At 32.3% G+C, this 13709-nt stretch overlaps 1 protein-coding gene and 1 pseudogene across 2 annotated transcripts; both read left to right on the plus strand.

Moving 5' to 3' along the window:
• The first annotated feature begins 14 nt into the window (after positions 1 to 14).
• Positions 15 to 8533, plus strand: LOC103844167 (homeobox-leucine zipper protein HDG8). Of its 2 annotated transcripts, XM_009120951.2 has the most exons (10): positions 15 to 3177; positions 3272 to 3389; positions 3486 to 3674; positions 4539 to 4985; positions 5311 to 5415; positions 5530 to 5733; positions 5821 to 6001; positions 6422 to 6681; positions 7345 to 7434; positions 7539 to 8533. In XM_009120951.2, the coding sequence occupies exons 1-10, from the start codon at positions 3062 to 3064 to the stop codon at positions 7923 to 7925; spliced, it is 2097 nt and encodes a 698-aa protein (XP_009119199.1). In that variant the 5' UTR covers positions 15 to 3061; the 3' UTR covers positions 7926 to 8533. The 2 variants fall into 2 exon arrangements, with proteins under 2 accessions (XP_009119199.1, XP_033142257.1); XM_033286366.1 differs by having other exon boundaries at positions 5530 to 6001.
• Positions 8534 to 9309: 776 nt separating this feature from the next.
• Positions 9310 to 13631, plus strand: LOC103844159 (annotated as a pseudogene).
• Positions 13632 to 13709: the final 78 nt, after the last annotated feature.

The raw sequence follows: 13709 nt of genomic DNA on the forward strand, positions 1-13709 counted from the left end.
TTACTTCAATTTTACTTCATTTTGTATACTATAATAGAGTCTTTATTGATGAAAAAAAAAATTATTTTATTTATGAAATAAATTTTACTATAAAGTGAGATATTTTTATTGATGAAAAAAAAATTATTTTATTTATGAAATAAATTTTACTATAAAGTGAGATATAAAATTAGGTTGGAGTATTTTTTACTCTATATTCATTTTTATTCTATTTAGAAAAAAATAGAGCAGAAATGGAGATACCCTTAAAATTCTACGTATAAGCAAAAATAGAATTTTATGTATACTAGAATTTTATGTATTGAATAAAGACAAATCTACTTACTAAGATATCAGTAAGTGAGAAATTATGACAAGCCATATTTTAGCTAGATAGCTTATAAATAAAGGAAGAAAAGTTGAAGAAGTATTTGCATTTTCTGAAAGTTGACAGAATATTATTTTCTCTAATAAGAGAGTGATAAAAGAGAAGTTTACGAACACACCACCTAATGAAAAATATACATCTCTTGGCTTTCATAAACTCACAATATTTTCGGCCTAAAGGCCAAACAAACACTTCAAGAGTTTGATTAATTTTATCATATAGTTTTTCTTTACTAATTAAAATTTTCATATAGTTAGATACTTACATTACATAGCTAAACAAAAGAGAAAAATCAATGCATACGCTCACATCACTGCAAAACGAAAAAGCCAATATCAAACTATATATGTCCAAAAGTAGTCACATGTAGATCATTCTTTTATGTACTCAGCAATATTTTCGTTTGCGCCAATTGTTATAAAATATTAGACTTGGATCCATGTATATTTGTCTATTTTGATTTTTTTATGAAACTATATGTCAAAAAGTATATATTTTCCAATTAAAAAAGAACTTTAGCCCAAAGATTAACAAATACTTTGAGGGCTCCAATGCAATGTTTGTATGGACCAGCATCAAAGACCGGTAGCCAGGGGTGAATCTAGAACATATTATTAGTGGGTGCGTATATTAGTACATTATTACATATACGAATTAGTAGGACAACATCAGAAATATACAGAATTAAGAGGGTATAATAACATTTTCAATGGGTGCACAATTGTGTTTTGGTTAAATAGCAAAATTTAAACAAAATTCCTTATAAAACTTTTTTTTAGAAAAGAATGGGTGTACTTGCACTTTTAGTCCTCTACCTGCATTCGCCACTGTCGGTGGCGATAAACCAAGAATATTTTTTACCGAAAATAAACTATCAATTTAAAAGAAACAAAACCCAAAAGTCTAGGATTCTAACTTTGTTTTTGAAAATCCTGATAAGAAATTTTACAAGCACTACTAGTGACTCTTTAGCAATTTAGTGTACAAATAAATATCTATGAAAAATTAACACGTATCACATATACACCATATTTCCATAAATCTGCCACTAAACGACTTTTAGTTAAACATACATCAAGTGGTTTACTATAGTACTTAACACTTTAAATCATACTAGCTACTACAATCTAGTTAAATTGTTCAATAAATTTGATGTAAGATAAACAAGAAGGTAATCTGTGGATATAATTTTTGGATGGAGACAAATCTTCGGATAACAAACTTAACATAATTGACCAAATATTCTTTCGATGAGTCTAATGCAAGAATATCGTTGGTCAAATATATGTGGTATTTGAATATGGAAAGAGATACTAAGCTTGATTCTCAGTGAGAATAAATAAATTTAACCGTTGATTTGATTGGACAATGGTTAATCGGATAATATGTTGTTGATTTAGAATAACTTAAATATGGAATTGGCCGTTTGGTATAAAAACAAAAAGAAATGCAAGATTTTAACCTTAAATGTTGATTTCATCAATAAAATATGTTTTGGTAAAATGATTGATAACAATTGTGGGTAGATTGCGATTATAGTTTGGTAGGAGAAATTAAAAAATATTCATTAAACATTGTTTTGACGATGAACTAATCCGCAATAAAAATACTAAATAACAAGTGAAACACACATTTGCCAATAGAGATAGTGAGTCTCTACCAATTATAAGGATATGATTATTATGATCTACAAATGTTTCATAAATCTATTAGAATTTATGTACAATTTTGACACCAATTTTTCTAAGATCATTTTTAAAAGTAGAATAAACTTAAAGATTCAGTTAAAATCTCCAACTTAAAAAAAAATATTGTCTTTAATTTATTTCTTCTAGGTTACACAGTAGTTGAAACAAAAGAAAACATATTATGAGTATACTTATCTGTTCTTTAAGAAAAAAAAAATTCGAAAGTGTTTACACTTTACTTAAAATTTCTATTATCAAAGTAATGGCTATGTAATTCCCCAAAATTTTGTATTCTCATGTAATATGTCAATTTATTAGCAGTAAAACTAGGTGATGTTATTCGATTAGATTAAAGGAAACAAAAAGTAATAATATAAATTATTTATTTATTAAATATGAATTTTAGTTCAATGTGATTCTTTTTGATGTTAAAATAATATTGAAACATAATAAAATGTATATGATAATAATATTTTATTAAATTTATTCTTGTATCTATAGTAGGTAAACAAAAAGACAAAGATTTTTAAATTGGTTTGAGTACATCGTAGAAATGAATCTACATATAATAAAATATAAAATATATCTTCTCAAAATAAATTATATTTTGCTTCTTATTTTTTAACAAAAACATATATTTTTCTTAGCTTAAACTTTTATATATATATATATATATATATATACACATAATTGGTACTCAGTACTTTGTATAAGAGGTAGTATATATCTCTAATACGTATTTGAATGAAATAGAATTGGAATGGCCTTTTATTCTCATTTGTAAAATATAGTATGTATGACCTTCTCCAATAGAAATATATATTTTTTTCTTTATATTCCCATTTATAAAATAATTTTATTTTGAATTATTTTCACACCACCATTTTTTTTTTGAAAGAACGCACCACCATTTTCTATATAACTGGTGATTAGTTTGTGAATTTACTAAAAAAAATATTGTTACAAACTATAACAACAAAAAATTACTTTCTGTGGTAGAGAACAAATGGATCATAACGATGGTGGAAACTCAAGCAGTGAACATACTTCGGTAAATGCCAAGAAAAGAGAGAAAAGAACTTATCGTCGCCACACTTTTCAACAAACCCAGAGACTTGAAGCGTAAAATTTTTTTTATCACTTTTTTGTTGATTCAAACCTATTGAAATTTTTGATTTGACTAATTGATTTTAAATTTTTTTATAAATGAATGAAGTTATTTCAAGGAATGTCCTAATCCAGAAGAATCACAACGGCTCAGTTTAGGTGAAGAGCTGAATCTTGAGCCAGACCAAATCAAATTTTGGTTTCAAAACAAGAGAACTCAAAACAAAGTATTCATCTCAACAAATATTTTAATATGTAATTGTATAAGTTGTTTCAACAAATTGATATTTCAAATGTTATTAATTACTTTTCATATGTTATAGACTCAGATTGAAAGAAATGCTAACATCTTACTTCGTGAAGAAAATAAAAAGATCAAATGTGAAAACGAAGCTATGCTAGAGGCTTTAAGGATCGTGACTTGTCCAGATTGTGGTGGTCCTCCTCTTGGTGTAGAACGCGGCCACAATTTCCAAAACTTGAGTCTAGTAAACACTTTTCTCACAGAACAGGTAATCATTTTATTTAAATTTCTGTTACCAACAATTATATCACTAGTATACATTTTTGTTATTATTTGTTTCATCCACCATCATATTTTTATATAAATTGCAAAATGATATTCATCCGTATTTAAAAAGCAATTATATAAATGATGATAATTTAAGTTGTGCATAAACAATAATATAATAATAAATTATTATATGGCATGTTTAGAGCATTAGCAGTTGATTAATTCTTAAAATGAGTCTCTAATTTTTATTATATTAATATTTTCTTTTTCTTTGGTTTTGTATTTATTTTTCATATAATGTATTAATGAAAGAAAGACACTTGGCACAAGAGTCCCTTTAGAATTGTTCAAAGTCTCTTCTCTGAGAGATCACTTTCATCTTTTCTACATTCTCTTTCTTTTTTTTGCATTATTAAAATAGTTTTTTTTACCAAGAGATGAAAGGAATAAACTCCCACTGGTGATACTCTTAATAACTTTTGAATGTTTTGTATGCTGACTTTATAAACTTTATATCAATGAAATAATATATCGTTCTTTGTAAAAAAAATTGTTAAAAGTTAGACCCTAATTATAATAGTGAAACAATAACATAACTTTAACTAAATAGTCTTAGCTTATTGATAAAGGGGTTCCAACTGGAGCTTGCGCCATAGATTCAATTTTTATTGACCACCCATAGATATTTTAAATAGTAAAAAAGTTCGGATTTTTATGTTTTTTTGGTGATTGGTCCTTGTGCTTAAAAAACCTTTGAAACAACACTAATGTTATTAAAAAAAAACATAACCATGAAAATGCATTTTTTGTTTGTTTATGACAGAATCTATAATAATATATATTTTTCTTTTTTGAAATTTAGCGTGACGAAATGGCAAACACTGTATCCATGAACCAGCACCAACAAAACATGGTGAACTTATTCGCTTCTGTTCAGGGACAACAAATCTTTGATACTCACACCTCGTATGGAACTATTCCAAACAGTCTCATGAACGATCCATCGAACTCAGTAGGATCATCAACTTCTCAAGACATCCAACTACAACTGATATCCCAAATGGATATAACGCAATTGTCTGAAACTGCGACAAGAGCCGTTGAAGAGCTCAAGCGGCTATTTGTTACGGAAGATTTGTGGGTTATGTCGTCTATCGATGGAACATATGTGATTGACCAAGAGAGTTATGAGAAGTTCTCGCACTCGATCAAACATTTCAGGAAATTGAGTGCTCGTGTCGAGTCTTCCAAAGATGTCACGGTGGTTCCTATAGAAGCAACGAACTTGATTGAAATGTTCTTGGATTCGGTATGTATTCTATTATGCATCATCAAACAAATATTAGGATTATGTCAATTAGGCTTAAAACTATGTGGTGCAGTTGATGTCTGATTGTTTAAAACGACTTTTGAAACAATATATACGTCTTTGTCTAAATCATTTATCAAAAATCTTTTAATTAGACCTCTTTTTGTAGTTTTCTCATTGTTTATATAATTTTGGAAAAAATGATAAAATTTCAACTCTTAATATATGATGGTTACGTTGTTACTAACAATTTTTTGACAAAAATAAAAATCTAAGGGTTGCACTTAATTATACACAAATCTGAACATGTACTTCTCTGTTGTAGGAAAAGTGGAAAAGTCTTTTTCCAACGATCGTGGCCAAGGCCATGACGATTCACAAGCTCGGATCCGAGCTTCCCATCAACGAAAACTGCAATAACTTGCAAGTGGTAAGACCTATTTTCATTGTAGTGTTACCAATCAATTTTTTACAACCGTTACATCAGTTCATCAACTCGGATCTTAATATGTGATATGTTCTTGAATGTGAATGAAATTGATAGATATGGGAGAAACTACACATTCTGTCGCCGCTAGTGCCACCAAGGGAGTTTATGATCGTCAGGTGCTGCCAAAAGATCGATGAAGGGATCTGGATTGTTGCTGATGTGTCACAAAGAATCGTTGACTCTGACCAAATCAACTCTTTTTGCTATAAACGTCCTTCTGGCTGTCTCATCAGAGCATTTCCCGGTGCTCACTCCGAGGCATGTCTTCATTGCCTTGATCTCACATGTTTCTCTATTCTTAAAATGTATACGTTATATAATTTGAAGTTAAACGAAATAATGCAGGTAACATGGATAGAGCATGTGGAAGTTGACCATAAACCCGATGCACATTGGTTATATAGAGAGCTTTTATGTGGCGGCTCAGGATACGGGGCTAAGCGTTGGACCACCACTCTGGAAAGAATGTGTGAGAGGATGGCTCTCTCCTCCATCCTAACCATTCCGGCTACTGACTGGAGCGAAGGTACGTTTCATCTATGACTAACTTTACTAATCAAATATAAATTATATAAAGAAAATCCTTCGCCAAATCAATGCTTAATTTTTCTATCATTTTCGTTGAGTGAGGCTACTGATGATATATATCGTTTTTTGATCGATATAAGACCTAACTGAACCAGTTCGTCGTCTCTGACCTTTTAGTAAAAGACATAACATCTTTTAGTGACAATAAGTCTGAGCAGGTTCGGTAAATGAACTGGTCGATTAGGTTTTATTCGATAATTCTAGTTGTATGTATGGTATTATGAATTTTTTTTATAAAGAATAAGGACATAAACATTTTTGTACGTAGAACATTATAAAAAAAAATTAAAATGTTAGACCGGCATTATGTCTAAGTGTGATGTTAATGATGATAAAGCAATGTGTAATGTTTTGGCAGCTATAGCGACAGTGGAAGGCAGAATGAGTGTAATGAAATTAGGGGAAAGAATGGTGATGAACTTCAACGAGATGCTGACCATGTCCGGGAAAGTTGACTTTCCACAGCAGTCCAAATGTGGAGTCAGAATCTCGATCAGGATGAACCATGACTCCGGTCAACCATCCGGTTTAGTTGTCAGTGCTGCGTCTTCTTTCTCAGTTCCGATCACTCCTTTGCAAGTCTTCGACAGCCTGCTAAACAATGAGACTCGTCACCAGGTTCTTCTTTCTTTTCTTGACCTGCATGCATCATTGTCGAATGGATATGTAAGTGTTGCTACGGGTTGATGTGTTAACTGACATAGAGTTAAATTAAATTTATTATAAAACAGTTCAGCACGTAATCTCTAGTTTTCAAAGTAATTAGTATTTTTTTTTCTCTTTAAAACTTATTTTAAACTCAAAATTCAGTTGGGTTCGATTGGCTTTGACACTTCAAATATAGAAGAAAAAAAATCTAATTATTTTCAGCAATTTTAACTCCTTATAGTTTTTATTGTTTTAGTTTTGGGGAATATTGAACATCACATATAAGTACAGTTATATTGAACGAACATATTATAGAATTAGTTCAAAAACATCATATATTAGAAAAAATAGTTCAAAAAAAAAATACTAGTTCAAAAAACATATTATAGAATTTTAACATGGTTGGTATGACTTGTGAGTGAAAATATGATTTACATAACCTTTTTGCCTGAATAGGCTGAATTCATCCACGCCATTAGTATACGATGATGGACCTATGGTCTGAAACATATATGTTAGTGTTACCATTCAAAAAAAGAAACATGGTCTACTTATACCACTTCGCATGTTTTTTTATCTCTTATTGTTGTCTTAAGTCGCGTCTTAACAAAAACTCACGTTCGCATGCAACAGTGGGACGTTCTTTGCTATCGATCCGCAGTCTCTGTGACCGCTCGCATTCTCACCGGATATAATGAAAACAACTACATCACCATTCTCCAGGTACACACATTTCCTTCACGGTCTCTTAATAATTAATCTTTGGTTGTTATAGATACATAACTCATCTCACAATCTTTACTTGTTATATACTATATATATATCAGCCCACACAAAGAGAGGATGATGTCATATCTATGTCACAAGGCCCAACGAGGAACATGATGATGCTACAAGAGTGTTACATGGACGCATTAGGAGGCATGATAGTATACGCTCCTCTCGACATGGCTTCAATGAGTCTCGCTACTTCAGGTGAAGTCGACCCTTTGAAAATTCCAATCCTTTCTTCTGGTTTCACCATCTCAAACGATGGCCGGCGATCCATGGTGGCTGAGGAGGGTGGAACTATACTCACGGTGGTCTTTCAGATCCTTGTCTCTGAAGACAGGAGGATAAGAGGGCTGACTGAGCAGTCAGTGGACACGGTGACGAGTTTGATCAGCTCCACTGTTCGAAACATCAAGCTCTTGCTCAATTGTCCTCTTGAGTGAGAATGGAAGATTCTCCTTTTCTCTTTTTTTTTTTTACAACTGTTTGAGATGTTTTTATTTATTTTTGGATTTTGCATGATTTTCTATTGGTTATGATGATTTTTAAGGACATGTTTATGTTTTTAATTTTATTTTTTTCGGACCTTTTGGTTGGTTATAATAATTATCCCATCGTTTGAATGATATATGTTTTGATTGTAATGTTAAGTCATTGCTCAGCAAAGCAAATGAGACTATTTTCGTTTCACAAAAAAAATGGAAATATTTTCAAAGGAAAAAGAATTTTGTGAACTCGAAAACAACACCATATATTGATGAATTCGTATATAAAATGTTTGAAATTAGAGAAATAGATAAATGGTGAAATTATTGTTAGCTATATGTAGAACTAAAAAACAGTTCAAAAACATATAAACACTTTTTCAAAAAAAACAAACATATAAACATACTGAAAAAATCATAACACTGTCTTTGTCAAGTGTTAGTCCTTCATGCATTCTCAAATGAACCAAAATATAGATGCATATTACTAATATTTTTCTTTTATTTATAAACGAGTTAGTACGAATTACTCAAATATTTTTTGTCCAAAATAATTACAACACCATGAAAATGTTCAAAAATAAGATTAAACTAATTGTCGATTAAACCGGACAATGTGGAGAAGAGGCTTTACGATCAATATTGGTATTTGCTCAGTCCCATTTGGTGGAGTTATGGGGTGTTTATTACGACCTCTATATAGTATGGGATAAGGGGATCGGACGGTTAGAGGTGGAGGTTGATTCCGAGAGTGTGGAGAGTTTTCTTAAGACAGAAATTCATGATTTTTATCCCATGTCATTCCTAGTACATTTGTATTATGGCTTTATATCAAGAGACTGGTTTAGTCAAAATTTTGCATGTATATAAGGAGGTTAATTGTGTAGCAGATGGATTAGCTAACTATACTTTTTTTTTTATCTTACGGTTTTCATAGGATTGCTAGAGTTAGACAGATTTTCTTGTAAAGAAGTTTGGATTTGAATAAAAAGTAAGAGACTACAATAGTCTCCTGCCATCTACCAAAAAAAAAACCGAAACAGGACAGACATGAATTTAGGGCAATTGTCAATAATAGTACCTTTTGAAGTTTATGTCTCAAAAAGGGTACTAGAAGGAGAAAGTCATAAAAATGACATTCATTAAAGGGTAAAATATCCTTACTACCCTTGGTTTAAAATTAAATAAACAAACAAAAATAAATAAAAATAAATAAAATAAAAATAAAAAAAATAAAAAAAAAAAGAAATTTTTTATAGTTTCAGATTATATGTTTTCACATTCGAAATTTTTATAATTTTTTTTGAAATTTTTTTTATCTTTTTTCAAATTTTCTTTTTATAATTTAAAAATACTTTTTGAAACTGTTTTTAAAATTTTTATTTTTTATTTTAGTATTTATTTTTTATAAAATTTTAAATCCTAATTCCAAAACATCGTATATATAAGCACGCATCGTCACTTCACTTCATCACCACTACTCCTTTGAAACTCTCCATTCGTCTACAAATCTTCTCCTCGTGAAGAAGCTCTAATCGATACTCGACAATGGCTGCCACGACCGCGAATCTCCCCCAGCTCAAGTCCGCCGTCGATGGCCTTACCGAAATGAGGTTCGCCTTTCGGATTTGAATTGAACTTAGATCTGACATTATTTTCGACTGAATCTGTTTGTGTGTTTCAGTGAGAATGAGAGGAGCGGATTCATCAACCTCGTCTCACGCTAACTCAGGTTTGCCTCTCTCTCTCTCTCGATATGATCAAACATTGTATCGTATCTTATCGGTAGTTTCTGGAATTTTGAAATTCGATCAGTTCTTGATTGTTGTTGTTGTTGATGTAATCGTTAGACTAATTAGTTGATTGCATATGGATTTTGAAGCGGCGAGGCACATCACATTGAGTGGAGTAAGATCCAGACTCCCACTGATGAAATCGTTGTTCCTTACGAGAAAATGGCTTCCGTCTCTGAGGGTATTATATCATTTGTCTCCTGCTTGTAGTTTATTTGTGATAGTTAAACGATGTTTATGTTTATTACAAATGATGGTAGATGTTTCGGAGACCAAGAATCTGTTGGACAAGCTTGTTGTTTTAAAGCTTAATGGAGGTCTTGGGACTACCATGGGATGCACTGGCCCTAAGTAAGCCCTTCTTTCAGTTTTTCAAGAGTCATTCTCTTTGAGGTTTTAAATTCAATGTTTGATATGAAATCTAGTTACCATTTCCTCTCTGGAGATCTAGTTTTTGTTCAATTGTTATGTAGTATATTTTGTTTTCATTGCTAGTGGATGTCACATTCAAACTGAAGCTAGTGAACAATCCCTTGTGAAATTTTGGCAAAGTGGTCATGTGTAGTTGTTATTCCAAGATTTAGGATGTTAATTATATCTTAGCTTGCTTTTCTCTGCAGGTCGGTTATCGAAGTTCGTGATGTTTTGACATTTCTCGATCTTATTGTTATCCAGATTGAGGTTTGTTATTTTCTTTGTTCTTTTTCACTCTGCTCTAGGAATTGATGTTTACTTATCTTACTGTATCCAATATATTGCTTACGCACAGAATCTCAACAACAAGTATGGCTGCAAGGTCCCATTGGTTCTCATGAACTCGTTTAATACACATGATGACACACAAAAGGTACTTCTATTTTACTGTGGATCACATTTTCTTTTACTTCCATATTTTTGTTGGTTCTTTTGGCTGAGTGCTTTCATCGTATTCAGATTGTAGAAAAGTACACCAACTCAAACGTCGACATTCACACTTTTAACCAGGTTAGTGGTGTGTGTGGATGCATATATCTAATTAGCAAATCAAAATTTTGTATGTATGAAAAAACGGACATCAGATCTGCAACTAATTATGTTTACTTCGGTTTTCTAGAGCAAATATCCCCGTGTTGTAGCAGATGAGTTTGTGCCATGGCCCAGCAAGGGAAAGACCGACAAGGATGGCTGGTATGATTTTGTTTTGTTATACGATTCGAACCACACAGTAGTACCACTGTCTTTTACAGAGTTTTTTTTTGTTATACGATTCAAACGACAAAACTATTGAAATGTATCAAGTCACATTAGATCGTCTTTTGCAAGTCGAAACAGTTTAATCTGCCTACGTCAGTATCACAACTGATAACTGAAATTATAATGCCTTGTACTATCTGAGACCAGTCCATGATTGCAGAGAACAAGAACTTGTGATGTTTCTAAAAGGTTAATCTGAATTCTATTATTTTTGTGAAGGTATCCTCCCGGTCATGGTGATGTATTCCCATCCCTCATGAACAGTGGAAAGCTCGATGCTTTCTTATCACAGGTTCATTCTCTAATGCAGTCGACACCTGTTTTTCCCAGCATGTAAGATGTGCATCAGTACATGTTTATTGAAATTTTGGTTTTCTTGGAATCACAGGGTAAAGAATATGTGTTCGTTGCAAATTCAGACAACTTGGGTGCCATCGTTGACTTAAGTATGTCTTCTTTGTAGTTTGTTCATTGTTGTTTACTCATTGGTATGCATAGTTAATCTGAAATGACGTACTAACGTCCTGCTTGCCTTGTACTTGGTCTAATTGCCGCAGCAATCTTGAAGCACTTGATCCAGAACAAGAACGAATACTGTATGGAGGTTACACCCAAAACCTTAGCTGATGTAAAGGGAGGAACTCTCATTTCTTATGAAGGCAAAGTTCAGGTAACTTCTTGTTTCCGATACCTTTTCTTATTCATCGTTATTAAGAAAACTGCCAAGCAGATTCGGTTGTACCGGCTGTTGATTGTTTTTGGATCTCTAGACGTATTTTATTGCAAACAAAAAATATTGTGTCGATATGTATGTCTATAGAACATAACTCGTTTTCTTGAACTCTATAATTGATTTTGTTTTTCTGGTCTGTCCCAGCTTTTGGAGATTGCTCAGGTTCCTGATGAACATGTAAGTCAATACTTTCGTTTTCCTTCCTGTTACCACTTGGATTTCATTAGAGATTGGTTAAAACTTCTAGCATATTCATTGGATATGTGGGAAATGTTAGAACGAGCTTAGTTTTTAGAATCTTAATATGTTAAAAACTCTTCAAAACGATTTCTCCCTCTGCATTAAATTGTTCTTTAAGGGGAAACTGTACACTCTTTCTGGTACCTCTTTCCTGCTTACTTCCACTTGTATGACCTGTTTAAAAAATCTACTGCACTCATGTTTTGATTCTTGTGGTAGGTCAATGAATTCAAATCAATTGAGAAGTTCAAGATATTCAACACAAACAACTTGTAAGTAGATCATGTCCTTAAGTATTCCAAAAGAAATATTAACTTATCTGTAGACTTTAACTCTCTAAGTTTACAGATGGGTTAACTTTTTTGAAGGCCATTAAAAAGCTTGTAGAAGCTGACGCACTAAAAATGGAGATCATTCCTAACCCAAAGGTGCATGCCTGGCCTATTGCATAGCTTTTTATTATTGCAATTTTCATGAGTGTTTAACTGAAAAAGGACTGGAAAATTTATTCAGGAAGTTGATGGAGTGAAAGTTCTACAACTGGAAACTGCAGCTGGTGCTGCAATAAGGGTAAAATGCATGTCCTAGTGGCACAAGCGCAAATTGTAATCTTCTTCTAACATCTTTTCGTTCTCTGATTCTCTATCTCAAAACAGTTCTTTGACAATGCCATTGGTGTTAATGTACCTCGCTCACGGTTCTTGCCAGTGAAGGCAACTTCAGACTTGCTGCTCGTCCAGGTAAACACCATATTTTAAAGCGAAAAACAGAGACATCGTTTGAAATATTTGAGTAATTGATTAAAGTTTTCATTCTTCCGCAGTCTGATCTCTACACACTAGTCGATGGCTTTGTCACCAGAAACAGTGCTAGAACTAACCCCTCGAACCCATCAATTGAATTGGGACCCGAGTTCAAGAAGGTAAAGAAAACAAAAAAAAAAACTCTGGACAAGTCCTGTTTGTTTCTCTAAGACATTAATTTGCCTCATAAAGCTTCACTTGGTGTATTTACATATATTTTTAACAGGTGTCTAATTTCCTAAGCCGGTTTAAGTCCATCCCTAGTATAGTCGAACTCGACAGCCTTAAGGTGTCTGGTGATGTCTCCTTTGGCTCTTCAGTTGTTCTCAAGGTAATGCATAACTATACATGTAAACATGTCTAAAATATAAGATATTAGTTTCCCGATTTGTTGTTTTAACATTCATTTTTGGTTATTGAAGGGAAAGGTAACTGTGACTGAAAAATCCGGGGTAAAACTGGAAATCCCTGACGGAGCTATGGTCGAGAACAAGGTACTCTAACGATTTTTATATTTTAGGAACCGGAAGGTTTGGTTTGATTATGTTATGGTTTGATGTTGGTTCAGCTAAATCGATAGAGACTAATATGTGTCTTGTGTTATTTGTAGGACATCAATGGTCCCGAGGACCTCTGAATAAGACACATTCAGAGTCTTCTTCCCTTTCTCATGGAAGACACATAGTGATACACTGATACTCCATTCGTTTGTGAAAAATAATAATTAATTTTGATCTTTAAATTATCCACAAGTACGATCAAGTTTGAGTTTGTTCTTCTTTCTTTCCACGATCATTTTGTTCTCTTTGATAACCGACTATTTGTTTATGTTCTGATTCAGTACTTATACAAGTTTATTACATTTGAGTCTACTACCACTGACATTATACTCCCGTGGAGGTTGTTATAACGCTAAGACCACTATGATGACAGCATAAAA

This window comes from Brassica rapa, chromosome A01 (genome assembly GCF_000309985.2).
Source record: "Brassica rapa cultivar Chiifu-401-42 chromosome A01, CAAS_Brap_v3.01, whole genome shotgun sequence".
Classification (NCBI taxonomy): Eukaryota; Viridiplantae; Streptophyta; class Magnoliopsida; order Brassicales; family Brassicaceae; genus Brassica; species Brassica rapa.

Coding starts and splice junctions, on each gene's coding strand:
- LOC103844167 (XM_033286366.1), top strand. CDS start 3,062: ATGGATCATAACGATGGTGGAAACTCAAGCAGTGAACATACTTCGGTA. Junction 6,682..7,344: donor ACAATGAGACTCGTCACCAG/GTTCTTCTTTCT, acceptor CGCATGCAACAG/TGGGACGTTCTTTGCTATCG. Junction 7,435..7,538: donor ACTACATCACCATTCTCCAG/GTACACACATTT, acceptor TATATATATCAG/CCCACACAAAGAGAGGATGA.